General features: G+C 35.5%; 2 protein-coding genes across 3 annotated transcripts; both read left to right on the top strand.

Moving 5' to 3' along the window:
* Nucleotides 1-7,131: 7,131 nt before the first annotated feature.
* Nucleotides 7,132-10,151, top strand: LOC116840371 (zinc finger protein 2-like). Its single transcript, XM_032806989.1, has 3 exons — nucleotides 7,132-7,177; nucleotides 8,023-8,247; nucleotides 9,928-10,151. The coding sequence occupies exons 1-3, from the start codon at nucleotides 7,132-7,134 to the stop codon at nucleotides 10,149-10,151; spliced, it is 495 nt and encodes a 164-aa protein (XP_032662880.1).
* On the top strand, nucleotides 10,145-17,779 carry LOC116840269 (zinc finger protein 37-like). Of its 2 annotated transcripts, none has more exons than XM_032806784.1 (4): nucleotides 10,145-10,292; nucleotides 10,604-10,732; nucleotides 12,986-13,189; nucleotides 16,423-17,779. In XM_032806784.1, exons 2-4 carry the CDS (start codon nucleotides 10,684-10,686, stop codon nucleotides 16,626-16,628), a joined length of 459 nt encoding a protein of 152 aa, XP_032662675.1. In that variant the 5' UTR covers nucleotides 10,145-10,292; nucleotides 10,604-10,683; the 3' UTR covers nucleotides 16,629-17,779. The 2 variants fall into 2 exon arrangements, with proteins under 2 accessions (XP_032662675.1, XP_032662676.1); XM_032806785.1 differs by having other exon boundaries at nucleotides 10,190-10,275.
* Nucleotides 17,780-18,553: the final 774 nt, after the last annotated feature.

The raw sequence follows: 18,553 nt of genomic DNA, 5'->3' as shown, positions 1-18,553 counted from the left end.
AATGTTAAAAATTAAAAAAATTTTATTTTTATTTAATAAATTTATGAAACTAAAAAATTGGATTATTAGGAATATCTTAAGATAGGTGTAAAATCAAGAAAAATATCAGCTCGCAACGGATCTTATGCTCAAAAGCGGACGAGTTTACCTTTTATTTTAGGCGTACAACTCGATCGTATAATAACTGAGTTTATATCACAACGTGTTTTTGTAAAGTAAGAGAGATAGACGGAAGCATACACACATACACAATCAACTTTTCGACGTTTATGCTTATTTTCTCGATACGTATCGTTCCGTTTTTGAGTTCCGATAGCGTGAAACACACGTCGAGATTATATCGCAGAAAATCGCTAACGATACGAATAGAGCAAGGATGTACACGACGGAATCTTATAAATAGTAATAATGTTACTAACAGCAATAGTAATATTTCTGTGCCACTGTAAGACAATCGGTTAACATATATGAACAAACGACCCATCTTAAACTTATCCACGTGAGTGTCAAGCACTTGAGATTTTTTTTTCTATCTCCAACGCGTAACCACTTCATAATCGATATAGCACACCGGCGTGAAAACAAACACTGATTTTCCTGCAATCCAAACGTTTGTGTCGAGACACAATTTCGTGTGTAATGGCCTTAACGTAAAAACTTTCCAACGGTCAAGCGAAAGAAGTGATTCCTACAATTGTGCGGGCCGCTACACATACATGTAACATATATACATATATATACATATATATACATATATATACAGATATATATATATATATATATATATATATATATATATATATATATATATATACAGTATATACATATATATACAGATATACATATACATATACACTATTGTCGAGCTTGCAGTTAAAATGTTGCTTACTCAACGTATCGTTGGTTTTGTACAAGAAAAAAAATTGAATAAAAGTACGAGTTATCTCTGTTTTATAAATATAACGAACAGCGAGTGTACTTGTTGATTTAACACTTTTACCACATGATTGATATCCTGTTCTACCAATAAATAACATTTATATTCGTTGATGGAAGCGAGTGGTAGAAACGCACAAATCGACCTTTCTTCATTTCCTTTATACATTTCCTCGATGTGCACTTGACTCCGAATTACCTGTATCCTCCGTCATCGCCTTGCATCATTGCATTGATGTTATCGACACATCAATAAGCAACTAATACTAAATTCAACTAAAAACCGCAAAAGATGCGAAGGACTTCACTATTTGTGAAAGATTAAAATTTTAGCTTCATCATCAGTACACATAGAATGTCCCATTGCTCTATCTTACTTTTCTTACATTACTCAAAAGAATATAACGTCATTCTTAACGGAATCCTTTTATATCTCTTCAAGAGGATTTTTCTAAAGCTAAAGGAATATATTCCAAGCACAATATTATTCCTCTCCATTGGCACAAGAATATTGTTTCCGTAAAAGCGAGAGGATTTTTATAAAAATATAAGAGGAATCCTATAAAAATCCTCAATTAATTAATTGAAGATCCCATAAATCCTCAATTAATTAATTAAGAATTCTTCGAAAAAATAATGTGATTATATTTTTTAAAGGAGTTGAAAATCTAATACGGCCATTGATTGGAATCTGTGATTGTTTTTCCCAATATTTGGTGGAAATTCTTAATTAGATAAAAATTCTTAGCGCACGATCGTGTTAAAGAAATCGCGGGGAAGCGCGTCGTTTTCGTGGACGCGCGAACCAGCTGAGATAGGGGCTCCATTTTAACGGACGGAACGACGTTTCAGGGTGGCGATCCGACGCGGGAAAACGCGGAAGCGCGATCAGCTCCCACCGGTGCAACACCTGCGGCAAGACCTATTCCTGGAGGTCGTCCTACCAGCGGCACCTGCGCGAGGAGTGCGGCAAGGAACCGAAGGCGACGTGTCGAAATTGCGGCAAGCAGTACCGCTGGCGCGACTCCCTCAACAAGCACCTGAAGAACGAGTGCGGTCGCGTGACGCGCGCGGCCGCGTTGCACGTGCTGCGCGTGCGGCAGGATACCCCGCCGCATTCGGACACGCAAGACGGGCTTCAGGAGGAAGCGGTGCCGCGCGCACGCAGAACAAGAAACAAGCCAGTGTGCTGATCCTCCGGTTTTACGAGTCGCCATACACGGGTGTGCTTCCGTGTGAAATGTATATATCGTTTATGAGACCAGTGCGTCGAGAAATCTCGACAACGTCGCAGTAAACTAGCCGAAAGAGGAATATATCTCAGTGGATCTTTAGCGGTTTCCTCTCTTACGTTACATCCTCAAGAGGAGAGGAATTCTTCTGAAACCAAAAGAAAGGTATCCTAACATCCAGAGAAAGGAATTCTAATTGCAAGATGCTATTTCCTTTGATCCTAGGTTCTGTACCGAGAAAGATATTCTTGAAAATTTATTTGTCAGGTAAAAGTATCTTTCACAGAGATAAACCGTATCTCATAGAAATAAACTTTAACCCACAAATAAATGTTTAAGTATTTTTTTCTCAGTGTGAGTGAAAACTTTCACTGAAAGGGTAGTTTAATGAAAAGGAATAATACTGTGCTTAGAATATTTTCCTTTTGCTTTTAGAATAATCCTCATGAGGCCAGATGTAAAAGGATTCTGTTAAGGATGGAATGCTACTTTTTTTTTGGACGACATAACAGCGCAGTTGTGGCGATGCAATCGTAAAATCTCGTTTGTGTTGATTATAATTGACTCGAAATTGTAGTTGTTTATAACTTGTGCTTCTCATTCCGCCCTCTCTACGAGCGGATTACACGCGAAAGGAACATTGCCTTACGTTCCTTTCTTATACTTATTATCATTGTGGTCAATGCGAAAGTAATTTGCGAAAGAAAAAATCGTTATTTTATATTTCATAATATGCAAACAATAATAACGAAATATTTAGTTGAGTATTAGGCCATATGTGAAATGTGGTATTATTATGTTATATCTAACGTAATCGAATTACTATGTATCGTCATTGTGTTTTATATCCGAATTGAAATTTTGGTTCTACGTTAATCCTTCAAATATATATTATTAAAAAGAATTTCTTAAGATGTACCATTATGTAGGCTATTGTCCTATTTTAACTACGTAACTAAAATAGTTAATATTACTATTTTAATACTACTTAACTAAAATAGTTAAGTGTTACCGTTTTCTTTATGTTGAGATTTAAAGAAGTATTTATTCAGGATTTATAAATACACAACATGCGAGAGTATCAAAACAATCAATACTAGAAATTTCTAGCATCAATAAAAAAATAACAAAGAGGTTGTGAGAGGAAAGTTTGTTGTTTTACTTACCTATTTATCTATTAATCTTTATTAATTGTATCATTTTTATATAATAAACTGCAGAGACAAAGTGTAACTGCTTGTTGCAATACATTTTATATGCAGTTGAATAAGTTACATAATTAACACATTGCTTATTAAAATAAAGAATTGAAAAAGGATTAAATGCACAGGTAGACTACTGATATTAAATGATTCTTAAATAAAAGTCCTTTAAGTCTCAACAGAGTAGCAGTAAGTAACGACTTGTGGCATCAAAAGACAGTATGATGTTTAAGTTTTACATAGTTCCACATAGTTCAAGATTCTCCATTGCCCTGGTCCTTCAAGTTCGAAATTTGCGAGACTAATGTAGAACCAAAATATCAACTCGAGAAAATGGAGACTGCTTTTATCAAAAATAAAAATATGTAGAAACATCTTTACTGAATTTGTATTATTACTTTCAAATTATATATATAATCTAACATCATTAGGCTTCAGCTAAGACCTGCTGCTAGATTTACTATCGATGGGGAATAGATCTGCGCCGAGAGACCAAGAGAAGAGAACGTCATTGTTTAGTCATAATATTTAATTAGTCTCAATTAAGTATTAAGATGTCGTTCTATAATTTCTGCGCAGAGAAACGAAGTACTCTGAAAGTAATCCTTTAGGAAGATTATCTTTCGGAAGATCATGCGAATACTGTGCCAAGTGTAGACTGCCAATGTAAGTGTTGACTACGTGAAAAACAACGCGATGCAAATTTAACGAGAAGTTCCGATCCACCTGAGTTAACATTATGCTCGGTAAATGTATTATGCTCGGTAATTGTATTAATTACGTAAGAAAACCATTTAGAACTAGTAACAATTATCCAATAATGATAATATATAATGATAGAGGCTTATAAATGTGGTTAATCGTTTTAGCATACGCCGATGTAACATGTTCCAGCAAATTGATTATCCATTGAGCGACTCGAATCGACTAAGTCAAAATTCTAACGAAAAGAATGGAATGTATATTCTCTCTGCTAGATCTGTGAGAATTAATCTGTAGAAATTTTCATGTTTTCTCGTGAACTCCACCACGTCGTAGAACTAGCTTTACCAGAAAAAAATTACACATTGTCAACGACAGAGAAATCGAATTTTCTCTGTGGATACCGAAATCGTAGCTGAGGCTGCGATCTAGAAGAATACGGCCGAGGCTGCGTTAACACGGCTACTAACACGACTGTGGGGAAAAAAACTTAGACGTTACTTTCCCATTAACGAGATATCATTGATTTGTTCTGACCGTTCGAAAAAAAAAAAAAACAAAAAAAAAACAAAACGATCCATTCGAGCGAATCGCGGCATGTTTCGACGCCGAGCCGAAAGAGCTGAAAGGGCCGCCGATGAAATCAGTGATCTCACCGTCGCCCTTTCTGCGGCCTGTTTCAGAATCCAAGAGGGAGCACTGCCGAGTCAACTACGACTCGCCCTTCACGTGTCATAAATGCGGCAGGCGTTACACGTGGACGGACTCCCTGACGAGGCACCTGCGCGAGGGCTGCGGCATGCTGCCGAAGCACAATTGCACGCTTTGCGGCAGAAAGTTCAAACGCAAGGATTACCTTCTGCGCCACGAAAACAACGTGCACAGGTTGGAGAATTAGTTGCGGCGTCAGGAATCCGTCGTCGTCGGAAGGAAGGAGCCGAGCCTATGCGTCCACCGCGACCTGACCCCGATAACGATAAGCCTGAGTCGTCCTGAGCCGAATCGATACCTGATCGCACGAGCATGAGCGCAACTTCTCGTGGCATCAAAATTCGTGAGGCTTTTCTCTCGATGCAATTAAAAACTTAGAATTTTAATTCGTGTTAGTATAATTAAGCGTGCGTGCGTGCGTGAGTCGGCGATTTGCACGAGTGTTGCATTATCTGTGTTTCAGGGGGATACTTCGAAATGATTATCCCTTGTCGGCCGATACTTTATTTTAACATGCCGATTTTTGTGTAATTTACACGAATTTTTCTTTCGAACAAATAGCATATTCCATAGTATAATCGTTTCGTAGCGCGAATGAGGATGTATTCGATTAAATATCGGCAGGAGATAAGAAGATAAATATTACACTTAATATCTTTAATATAAATTTTGCAGGGAGCTTATGTCTCTTCAGTGAGTTTGCCTGCAACTATGATGTGGACATTGTTGTAACGGATCAGGGTCGGGAAAATCGTACTACTGTGATTTCATTCGAAAGAAATATCCTTTTCTACGTAGATATATGACCAGGAACAACACTGGCGTTTTAGAGGGCGACAATGTGTACTGGCGTGTCGTAATTTTTATAGATGCGAACAGTCGTGTATCCATGAGTATATACTTAACACGTTGATTGCTGTGAGGTCAATGAAGACCAGCGCTGTTCAGTATTGTGCTTACATGATCTTAATTGTGATGTCATTTCTCGACGAGTTCCAATCGATCTCACTCTCAATGTAGTTTGATATAGTACAATACGGACATAGTACTAACGCAAACGTTCACTATGAAAAAAGTAAAAAAAGAATTCAGTATTTGAAGAGACTGATTGCATTAACGCGATATTTTTTAGACTAGTTTTAGTGGAAATAAACAGAATTTCTGGCTATTGTGACGAGATGTACTCCGATAAGTAATCAAAACACAGTTGCAATACTGGTCAAAGTTTGGTTACTGCGCATAATAATCAGTACTGGTTATAATAACTAGTTTCTGGTTATTATAACTACATTGAGAGAAAAAAGGAATATGGTTTAATTAAAGTGACATGTTTTTGAACGACTGTCGCTGGATAGAATTTCGCATTAAAGCGTAACGAATCAAATATGTGACCAATAAAGAGCTAATAAAATTATCTAACGAGCATATATATACATCGGAAAATATATATAAAATATATAAAATATATATAAAATATATAAAATATATATAATATATATAAAATATATTATATATATTATATATTATATATTATATATTATATTATATATTATATATTACATATTATATATTATATATAATATATTATATTATATATTATATATCATAATATTATATACATATATATATATATATATATATATATATATAACGTATATATATGTTTATATTTTCCGTATATATTCACTTTAGTTGACTTAAAGTTTAGTTAGAGGCTTCAGGACAATATCATAGGAATCAGCGTGTGGCAGTCAGCATGTTAAGTATGACAAAGTGATAAATGTAAAGTAGTACTTTATCATCGAGTTAGATAGTAGCGTATAAAATTATGTGTAGTAATGTATAATTCTCTTCGAGATATCGGCAACGCTTTTTCGTACCTGTGTATAATTTATCATATTTTTTCTTTATAAAACACCAACTCTGACAATGTGTATTATGATAAGAAGATATGTATGTATTGAAGATTGTGTCCGTGGATCATGGCGTGAGAATAATATGTGGAATCGAGAGATTTTGCTATAAAAAAGAATTCGGTGTAGAAATGCAATACGCAAGTCGATGTGTTTGAGTATATGACGAATTAGATGCGATAAATTGACTGAGCAGTACGAGAGGCATGGAGTGAGTGCAGAGAACGAATTTTAGATGTAGATGATATTATTAAGAAAGAGGAACAAATAATATCTGTACTGTCGATTCACCGACGTCACATGAGTTATAAACGTTTATCTCGCGATATTCGTTTTGCTTACGTTTATTATTATACAAGACTTAACAGTAAATTACTGTGAATTACTGTATAAAACGGCAGAATCGTATGAAACGGCGTAATGGTTTTCTAAACGATGAAGTCTGACAATTCAGCGTTACAGCATAGAAAATATAGCATTGGTACATTTTCTGATCTGCATTTTTCTTTCAATAATTTCGCAGCTCCCACCATTTCAGTTTAAACAGACACGCAATATGCCATCCAACAGCGTTTAACTAACAGCGAAATTTATGTAGCAATTTTGATTGCAGCTTAATAGTCTATTCTGTTATCTGCTAGCAAAAATAAAAGTGTACTTGGGTGCACGGAGAGAAAAATATCTAACAAATAAAAGATACTTATTCGACGAGCACTAATAACATATTTACTCAATATAAGATATTTTGCATATAAGAAGATGTATATTTTCTCAAAAACTCTAACTTTTCATGAAAGCAACTATTTATTTCACTTAAACAAAAGAATTTATACTTGAATACATGTTATCAGTATTCATCGAATAAATATCTTTTATTTTTCAGATATTTTTCTCTCAGTATAGAATTTTGAGAGGGAAAGTTACATACAAGACGAGTAACAATGACGATTATGTATAATAATATGGCCAATGGACTTGCTTCATGACCAAAAAAGACACACATACATATATAGTATATAATCTACCATTTTCGTGTATAACGCAGGACTGAGAAGAGAACGCTTCTCTGTGGCATTCGGAAGGAAAATTTTACGGATTAATAGTTTGGCAAACAGGTCGACAGAATCGATACGGCGATCGTGTTGGGGAGAACTAGCGGGAAAAACGTAATCAAGTAATACACGTGTCGTGTGAAAAGCAATAACACATGAGCAGTACACATTCGATCCCAACAGACATGCGAATGCGTCACGGGATAGGCATGATAAGCAAATCGTCGCATCTAGACTTCGACTGCATTAACACATCGTCCATTGCTTCTTGCAGATCCGCCAACGCACGTCATGTCGGACTATTACAAGAGATTGGGACGGCACCTGTGCACTGCCTGCGGGAAAGAGTACAGATGGATGCAGTCGTTGATCAGACACGAACGGGAGGAGTGCGGTAAGGACCCGCAACACAGTTGCCCCTTGTGCAACACGAAGATCCGACACAAATGGATGCTGAAGAAACACCTGGTCAACGTTCACAAGTGGACCAGCCCGAATGGCAAGAACTTTTGAAAGGATTCACGGGAGTCCACGAGAGACGCACGGAAATCCAAATAACAATGAAGACTTCCACAATCACTTATCACAATTGTCACTCTATCTTTGTTTATTTTCTTGTAAGATATTGGTTTTTTAGAGACATAAAGAGGTGTGACAACATGAATAACGAAACGATCCACTACATACTCAGTGAAAAATGACGTCGTTTCGACGTCGATCGAAGAGTCATTTCTCACTGGGTAGATATAACAATTTGTTGAATTAAACAAACGTTTCTTTGGGATGTTCCAAACAAAGTTTTGATTGACGCAACAAAAACATTTCGTTGGAACTACTGCAACTAAATATTTTTATTATGTCAAACACGATCGATTTTGTTCGATCAATCAAAAAATTTGTCTGGACCATTGCAAAGAAGCGTTCATTTGATTCAACCAAATCGTTCTCTTTGTGCATAAGCCTGAATGGGACACTTACTCCTGCGATTTCGAGTGACAATATTTTTACAATTGCTTCGAGTGAAAATACGGCCACTTTTCACTCGTTCTGAGCGAGCTTCCACTTCGAAAAATTTCGGGAGTTTAACATTCGCGCGTTTTGACTTTAATAGTGTTAGGGCTGTATAAAGAAAAATTCGAACCCGCTGTACTTAAGTAATATTACGAGTGAAATCATTTTCACGTGCAAATGAGAATCATTTATATTAGTAATTACGTACTATGCGTTCTTCGCCGTAGTAAGATATTAAAAATAATCTAATTTTATCTTTGAAGAGAGACTTTATCAATGAATTTTATCATCTCATAAAATATTCAACTTTGAATTGATGTATGATTCAATTTTATTTTTACTATGTCATTATTGTTTGATCGTTTGAAATTGTATGTAATTGTGCATGTTTACAATACATTTTTGTTGGCACATGGAAGAATGACTTTAAATCTTTACTTTGGCCTCACGTCCGAAAGTGTCATTGTCACCGAATGCCAGTGTATAGAATTCCTGCGCGTGTGTTTTCACTATCATTGATAATAGTCATGTCTTTAGAAAACAGCGTACACCCCAGATACTTGCTTTATATACAACACGAAGCAAAGAAAAACTTAAGAGAGAATTTGACGTGGTATTTTCAATCATGACTTGTTCTCTGTCGAAATAAACATTGTAACGGAAACTCATACATCAATGAAGATCACGATTGGCACTTTATTTTTATTTATTTTTTTATAAAATATTAACTTTTTAAATTATGGAAAGATGTAAAAATAGGAATAACAAAACGATTCACTCTTGAGTGAAACAACACTCACTATTGTATTTGTGCATAGGCTCCTGAAGGATCTTTGTATATTGATTTGATTAAACACTGCAAATATTAGAATTGCGTCCATTGCTTCTATTCTTTGTGTAAGTGCGTAAAACGCAAACATAGATGATAGATGAGAAGTGAAGACGCGATTCTGGAAGGAACATTTCTGCGAAAGAGATTCTTGATTGCGATATATATTTCGAGTAACGAATTTGAGCGAATCATTTATCTTACGAAAATGAGAAGGGGCGTGTTGTACGATTTCAACAAACTACACCGCGTGACGGCTTTCAGCTCATCGATCGGCGATTTTGATGAGCTATCTACAGGCAGCCCAGAACACATGCTGATAGCGTGCTTTTTTTGCAGGGCGCATCAAGTCCAACTATCACAGACGGTACCGTGGTGAATACGTGTGCGACGATTGCGGTAAGCAGTACACATGGAAACCATCTTTGACGAGGCACAGACGTGAGGAATGTGGAAAAGAGCCACAATTTAGGTGTCTGATGTGCAACGCGAGAACTCGCCGAAGCTCTCAGATGAAGCAACACATGTTATACGCCCATAACATGACGAACGACGTGTACTAAATATACGCAAAAAAGGAGAAAAATAAAATTTATCAGCGAAGAATGAGAAACAAGTTGAAAATAGCCTTGTTTTTCTTCGTCCTGCTTTTTGTTCGCTACTTCAGCGCCATTGTCGTCATATTGGGTGATGATTTTTATAACGTTCGTTGATCTTACATAATTATCTCCTTGTCCACAACCTTGCTTCAATTCTTAAACCGCAAGAAATTGACCAACAGTTCATTATTTTTAAAATAATCAATTGTGGTTGGTCAATTTATTACGGCTTAAAGATTAAAGCAAGGTTGTGGATAAGTATGTTGCGCTATATACTAGTTTAAACTATTCCGCGTTTCCTGGGTTTCTCATATCTAAAATGTCTAAACTTAAATTATCACAAAGTGTCAAGGGGATGAGAAGTCAGGGAGAGGGAGTGAAGTATCTAGGTTTCATACAGCCTATATTTTCCGCAGGATTCCAGAGAGTGGAACTATGCAAAATTTGGTCCAGATCGGTCAAAGGATTCAAGAGTTAATAGGAAACATACAGACAAATGTTATATATATATATATATATATATAAATACGCGTACAACGATTGCGGTAAGCAGTACATATGAAAACCATCTTTGACAAGCACAAATATGAGAAAAGAGTCACAATTTAGGTGTCTGATGTGCAACGCGAGAACTCGCCGGAGCTCTTAAATGAACACATGATTTACGCCCGTAACATAACGTGTACTAAATGTACGCAAAGAAAGAGAAAAATAAAATTTATCAGCGAAGGATGTAAAAAAAAATATATATATATATACAGGATGGTATGTAAAATATTACAAGCTAATAACTCTACACATATTTGTTCTATCAAAAAGTTGTTTATGAGAAAGTTTTATATATTCGAGAGGCCTTTCTAACTACGTAAACCAAAATCCACTTCCGTCCCCCCTTGAAAAGAGGGGGGGGGGTAACTTCAAAGTTTCAAATGGGATCCCCTATACAATGTTACATATTTGGATTTCACGGGAAAAATAAGTAAACTTTGTCTGAAACATTTCTTTGGAAAATGCTCCTATCAAAAGTTATAAACATTTAAACTTTAATGTGGAGTGCATTGAAATTAATGATAAATTAAATAAGACACATAGTTTTTCTGTTTTGTTTTATCTTATTAAATATTCGAATTGTTGACTATTAACATCTAAACACTTATTCATTCTTTTTGCTTGCACTAAGGTGACCCCAGAAATGTTGTTTAGAGTTAGGCAAAGTTTTGTAAAAAGAATTAATAAATATTTAGATGTTAATGGTCAACAGTTCGAACATTTAATAAAATAAAACAAAACAGAAAAACTATGAGTCTTATTTAATTTATCATTAATTTTAATACACTCTACATTAAAGTTTAAATGTTTATAACTTTTGATAGGAGCATTTTCCAAAGAAATGTTTCAGACAAAGTTTACTTGTTTTTTCCCATAGAATCCAAATATGTAACATTGTATAGGAGATCCCATTTAAAATTTGGAAGTTACCCTCCGCCCCTCTTCAAAGGGAGACGGAAGTGGATTTTTACGTAATTAGAAAGGCCCCTCGAATATATCAAACTTTCTCATGAACAACTCTTTGATAGGACGAATATGTTTAGAGTTATTAGCTTGTAATACTTTACGTGAGCCACCCTGTATATATGTATATATATATATATATATATATATATATATATATATATATATATATATTGTATGTAATTATATATGTCCACACGGAAAAATTGCTGTGAAATCTGTTGATTAGTTACCGCGGTCATATTGGACTGATGATGTCAGAAGCGTGGAAAACCATACCCAAAATTCTCGCGAACTACGGCTAAATAAAAATATATATCATTAAAATGACACTTACTATCTGTTCTACACATTTGTGAAATATGTTCCGAATACTCTTCTTTTACCGAAATAATTATTACATAACCGCAAAATAAATGTGACAAATCGCCTTGTTTTGACAGAAAATCAGCTGTGACTCGATGTGTAGAATATGGCCAAATAACTACTTATACGCATTAAATATCATTTATTTACATCACTAGGTTTGTTCTTTTTCAATAAACTTTTACACTAGTGTAATAAATTAGAGAGAGACAAACATACTACAAGTATACTTTTTCACTCTAACTTATTGCAATAGTCTGCATTAGTACAGAAATTATTCAGAAACAAACAGATCTACTTTTTCGCTTAATAGTTCGTCATTTTGCCGTTTACAATATAATGTCGCTTTCAACGAGGAATTCTCGATTAACTGATCAGAAGTCTTAAATGAAAAAAGAATCCAGATATCACAGAACGTCCTGAGATTACGTTAGGTACTCAAAGTATCTTGGAGATATTTAGAATGATTTTGAAACATTTTGTGCTGTCTGGAGAAGAAATAGTTTTATTCCATTAGACATTGACATCATGAGCCGTTGGAAACATTTCCTTCGATGATATTTGTACAACAGCATTTTTCTCGATATGAACGTATATAATCATATAATCGTTCTTTCCGTGTAGGACGTCCCTAAAGTAAGTCGTCCAGCTTCCTTCAGGAGCACATTTGATTTTAATAATTACGAGAAACGACGTTTTCCCTTTGAGGAATAAACAATGTTTTCTTGCGCTCTCAACTAGCACCGGTCTCGACGTTGTTTAACATGTCGCGGCCATCGAAAAGAAGATTCAAATTAGGGCCTTCGTGAATGCATATCCGATTGTCTTGTACGTTGGACTTTCTAGCATGCACGCCATCGACGTTAAAATCGGCCCTCATTCCAACGCCAATAAAACCAAACTTGTTGCGTGTGTTTCAGGCATACAGACGCGCTTGATGCGCTCGTTATACCAATGCAACACGTGCGGCAAGATGTACAAATGGCGAGAGTCGTTGAGTCTGCACAAACGGATGGAATGCGGTATCGAGCCACGCTTCGCTTGCAACGTCTGCGGCAGAAAGTTCAAACACAAGCACCACCTCATGAAACACTACAAGTCGATCCACGGCAGGGTAGTTGCGAGTAATTAACTACTTTCTTTTAACAATTAATCGTCGTCTAATTAACGATTAATACACTGAGGGAAAAATTACCTTAAAATCAACAAATATTTCTTTTATGTATGCAATTAACATATTTACTTAAATCTAAATTCTCTTTATTTTAATCTTGTTATCAATATTGTTTACCTGATTTAAGTAAACAATATTTGGTTTAAATAAAGAGAATTTAGATTTGAAATGAATATGTTAATAGCACTCATCAAAGAAATATTTGTGATTTTAAGATAATTTTTCCTCAGTGTAGGAGCCAGCTTAATTGGGGACCGTTTCAACTGCCGATTGATTTCAACGAATTCAATTAAAAACCGTTCCATTGACGATTGATATGAATGAAGGGAATCAAACATTGTTCATTTATGGTAATTCACTACTGTATGATGTACTCTCGACCATACAGAATTTAGATTCCACTTGTAGTAAAAAAAATCGCGGTTTTTCGACATCCTCCTTTAATTACATGTGTTTTGTTTAAAGTAACCTGATAAATTTGGTGTTACAATAATAAAATTGCTTCTTAAGGTATTAGCGTATTTTTTATTATCCTGCTTGAAACTCGAATTTAATCGAAAACCGTCTGATGACGATTGATATAGCCGGTACATCAATCACTAATTAAACAATCTTTCATTAAATTTGCCAAGTTCAAATGGTAATTAAACGATCTTTGATTCCCTTCCCATTCATACCAAAAATTGTCAATCGAACGATCTTTAGTGAAATTCATTGAAATGGATCGTCAATTAAACATTCTTTGATTGAATTTGCTCAAATCAATCGTCAATAAGTTCGATCAAGACGTTTTTGTTCGAATTAATTGTTAAATTGAGAAAACTTAACTAATATTTTTATAATTCCAATTCACAAATATGTCCAATGAAGAGAAGAGAATAAAAGAAAGAAGCGAAATATACACGCGACGCTCATTTAAATTCATCAAGTAACGATATTATCACATAATGTTAATCACTTAAAAACGATATTATTCTAACGCGTGGCCGATCTGACCTTTTGATCATTTTTTAAAGCATTTCATCAGCTTCATCCAGTACAAACAGTTTGATATTGCCTGTTGATTCGAAGCGATCATCATTATTGTAAACTCCTCCAATATATTGGAGTTTAACATGTATCCTCATCGCAAACGTCAACGCTGTCGATGTATGCGTGGCACGACGCATACACAGAGAATCCCCTAGAGTGATAGAGACCTTCTGGATTTGTCGTGCGAATTCACGGATGAACGCGAGAATTGAGAGTCGGCATACGCTCTCATGCTCTCTCGGTGTCAATCTACTGAAGAGCCGATATTCAGAATGTTGCAGTCTTTCTAGTGCGACACACCAGGCCTGAACGATGACATCGAGTCCTCTTATATGCGCTACAAGATGGCACATACTATGTCACGATGAATCGCGAATAATTTTTTTCAAAACAACCGATGCACATGTACCGCGCAATAAATCCTTCGAATTTATCTTGACAAAGTAACATAATAACGTATTTCCTAAAATAAAGCAGAGAAACCAACCCTTATGTGTCTTCATTTGTTCCTCTCTGTTTTCGTTTATTGTTACGGTTGTACGTTAAATTTACACGACGCGGCGACTTGCTTTTTCCTTCAACGCTATTAATCACTCCTTCACTCCGAAATCCTCGATTTCCCGATGCGATAACAGTGTTCAGTTAATAATTTCAGTTGAAATGTGCACATTTACAGTGATACGATTATCTTGGCAAAATTTGTATGTATGTAGATATACAATGTTCGAGTTACTCACATAGAAATGTCTAAATATTGCCCAATATTGGAACAATGTCATATCGTGCTTAATTGCCATTGTTAATGAAACACTGGCAATAAAAAACTATGTACTCAAATAAAACATTTATGTAAGATATATTTATATTAACATTTATATTTATTTGTTTCAGTTATCTAGGTTATTTATATTAAAGACATTTTAATAAATATTTAAATAAATTAAAAAATAAATAAAGAAAATTTAATTAAATTCTTAACATAGACAACAATTTTACAATGAAATTTTAATTTTAGAAAATATTTGCTGGACATAAAAAGCAAAATTTAGAGTATTAAATTTCTTCTATAAAGAACAATTATTACATAATTGCAGCAAATAATTCATCTAGCGGTTCAATAGTCATTGCGATACTATCAGCACTATAGACCAGTGTTGAGTCAAAACCAAACCTTGACCTGTCTGGTCGACGCTGGTTTACACACATTTTTTTATGGCCATTATATATCCCCATTTGTCAATCAGTACCGACACGAGATGACTGAGTCGATATTTAGCTGGTCAATCGATATAGACAATTTCTACGTGAGTCAACTCGTTGTCAAATATATAACATTGCATTGTATAAAATCTTTATCAAATTATTTCCTGGCTCTTGGCCAGTAATAGCGTAAACAGAAAGATTAGGATAAAACTTATACAATACCTCAGTTGACAAAATGCCCCACATTTTTTCTCTAAAATTAAAGGTACAAACAACGCAAAAGCAACATGTCTCAGTGCATGTTAGAATACAAGGCGGACTTCGATGTTGTATCGCTAAATGTATCGAAAAAAGAAACTTTTCAATGCTGTAAAATATATTTAAATATGACATACCTACAACTTTATATTTTCCTTAAAAAGAATTTGTAACACCCAAATATAATTTATTTAAATGAAAACAGTATAAACAGTGACTCTGTAATTTTATCTACTAACTTGTTATCTATCTCTGACATCTTACGGATAAAGTATAGAAATTATAAAACGTCTCACACGTAGCAGGTGTAATATATATCCCACTAATTATATAAATTATTTACAAATATTGTTTAGAAACCTTTCTTTTTCGTATTTCAATTTGTGATAATTTCTTTAAATTAATTAAAAACGAATTAAAGAAATAATTAACTACTTTTGATTTGAAGAGATAATGTTTGCAGTTAAATTAAATTAAATTAATGTTGCAGAATAAATTAAAGTTAAAACAAAGATATACATGTAAAAGTAAAGGTTTTATTGGTTTTTACTTTATTAAGGGGCGTATTGTATAGTTTTATCCTACGAGAGGTATTATTGTGATTATTTTCCTAATCGCGTGACAAAGAAACCAAAACGTTTCATCGTGAAATGTACCACAAAGACGTACTATTCATAATCTGCCTTTCAGGTGTGACGAGCAGGAAAATGACCATAGGCTGCTTTCCGTGCAGGAAGTGCGGGAAAATCTACGATCTAAAGTCGTCTATGTACACTCACGTGCGATGTTGCGGCAAGGAGCCAAGGTTTACGTGCCATTTTTGCTCCAGGAAGTTCAAGTACAAGCATCATCTTCAGAATCATATTATAGCACTTCATAGAAATGTTATGGTATAACGCGCGAGATGAATCTTTTTTTCAAAATCTTCCTACTTTCTAATAGAACGCGCGATAAAGTGAACCGAAAATTGCACAGAAGAAAAGATCAGTTGAATAAAGGGAATCAAATCTAAATTCAGGGATTAACCAGATTGTTCAGTAAGAAATGAACTGACCATATTTGAAATTTAAAATAAACGATTATTTTGCTTGAAATTAACTATCTAAAAATCGATTCAGTGGCATATCACATTGTATTTGAAAAATTCGATTCTAATTTTTGAATTGTGAATCATCTGTCTAGACGCTATGCCACTTCTTCAATTGATAGATCTGTCGTATTATTGCCAAACTATGTTGTAACCAACGTTGAATATCAGATGTCATATCACGTTAATCCAACCGTGCTTTTTCTCGCGTGTAGTCGTAATAACCAGACACTTGGATGTTATTACTACACACGCAGTAATTTAAGCTAAATGTTCCGATCGCATACCAGAATATCTGGTTGTAACAACTGGTTTGTAACAATCGGTAAGTGTGTTTATCTTCGTGAAAACTTGCTCAACCAAAGATGTCATATTAATTCAACCAGGCACTTTTTTCTTGTGTGAGATTAGCCTGATGTGTTTTCATGGAAGTTCTCTAATAAAGCAATGAAACTGTAACCACGTCTTTTTCATTGTTCTCACGTCTTGTTTACTGTTTTCATTGTTTCATTATTCGTGGTCTCAGAGGTAAATATGCGTGCGTGAAAGCAGTTCAGCTCAAAACTGAACGTGAAATATCCCGCGAATGAGCTCATCGCTAATTGGTGTAAATAAGTTGAGTATATGTGCAAACCTAAATTCCACAATTATTGACTGGCTGTTGACTCTACTCGCAATGCACCCATTAAGATCAACGAGATTATTACAACGGCACAAATCGACGATGCGTTTTGTGTGCACAGCGTATGCGCGCGTCTGGTGCGACGCGTGTGTTGTGTGTATGTGTGTATTGTGCACTCCACGGACTCTTCGAACTCACCCTCCTATTCGGTATTAACGTTTACGCAATTAACGAGATCCTAAGAACTTCGGGCGCGATATCGCCCGTCTCGCCGTTTCGAGCGCGGGCGCGAGAAGAGATTTCGCGCGTCTACACGCACGCATCACTCATAATCTGTCTTTCAGGTGAAGCAGATCAGATGGCCACAATGTTTCCGTGCAAAGTGTGTGGCAAAGCCTACTTTCGCAAGTCGTCGATGTACACCCACCTGCGCCATTGCGGCCAGGAACCCAAGTATACCTGCGTTCTCTGTGGCAAGAAGTTCAAGTACAAACACAGGCTGCAATCACATCTCACGTCGAACATTCACGTGCCTCGGCCATGACGACAATAAGTCGATGGCGCGGGGCAAAGGATGCTGCATCGGACGCTTCATTGAAGATGTAAATTGACATCTAGTGTTTCCTGCTCGTCAATCAATAAAGAGACAATTTTATTTCTCCAATAAAAGTAGTCTTGCACTGATACCCCACAACATTCGCCATGAATTTCTAAGAAGCAGATCGATCGCAATCATATGTCGGCACATAAAAGAGGCCCGATCGTTTCTTTCTGATGCTTCCAGGCCGGTTCGATGAACGCGCATCACTCCTTAAGAAGGATATAATTCGCATACATCTTGTTTACATTGAGACGCAATTTTACACAAAAGTAAATCGTGCAAGTTTAATTCGTATGTGACGAGAACGATTTCCTAGCACGGACTTTTTCTTCCTCCTTGTATAATGCTTGAACGTGAAAATCGACAATGTACATTGACATTTACAGTGTCGGCTGTCAATATCAATAAAGAGACAGTTTTATCTCCAATAAAAGTGGTCTTTCACTGATACCCCATGACACTCGCCGTAAATTTCTCAAAAGCACATCGATCGATCACAAACATATGTCGG

Source organism: Odontomachus brunneus, unplaced genomic scaffold, assembly GCF_010583005.1.
Source record: "Odontomachus brunneus isolate Ranch 3 - 2012 unplaced genomic scaffold, Obru_v1 Obru_scaffold_009, whole genome shotgun sequence".
NCBI lineage: Eukaryota > Metazoa > Arthropoda > Insecta > Hymenoptera > Formicidae > Odontomachus > Odontomachus brunneus.
The sequence above is the reverse complement of the archived record's forward strand: the minus strand, read 5'-3'. Positions and strand labels throughout refer to the sequence as shown.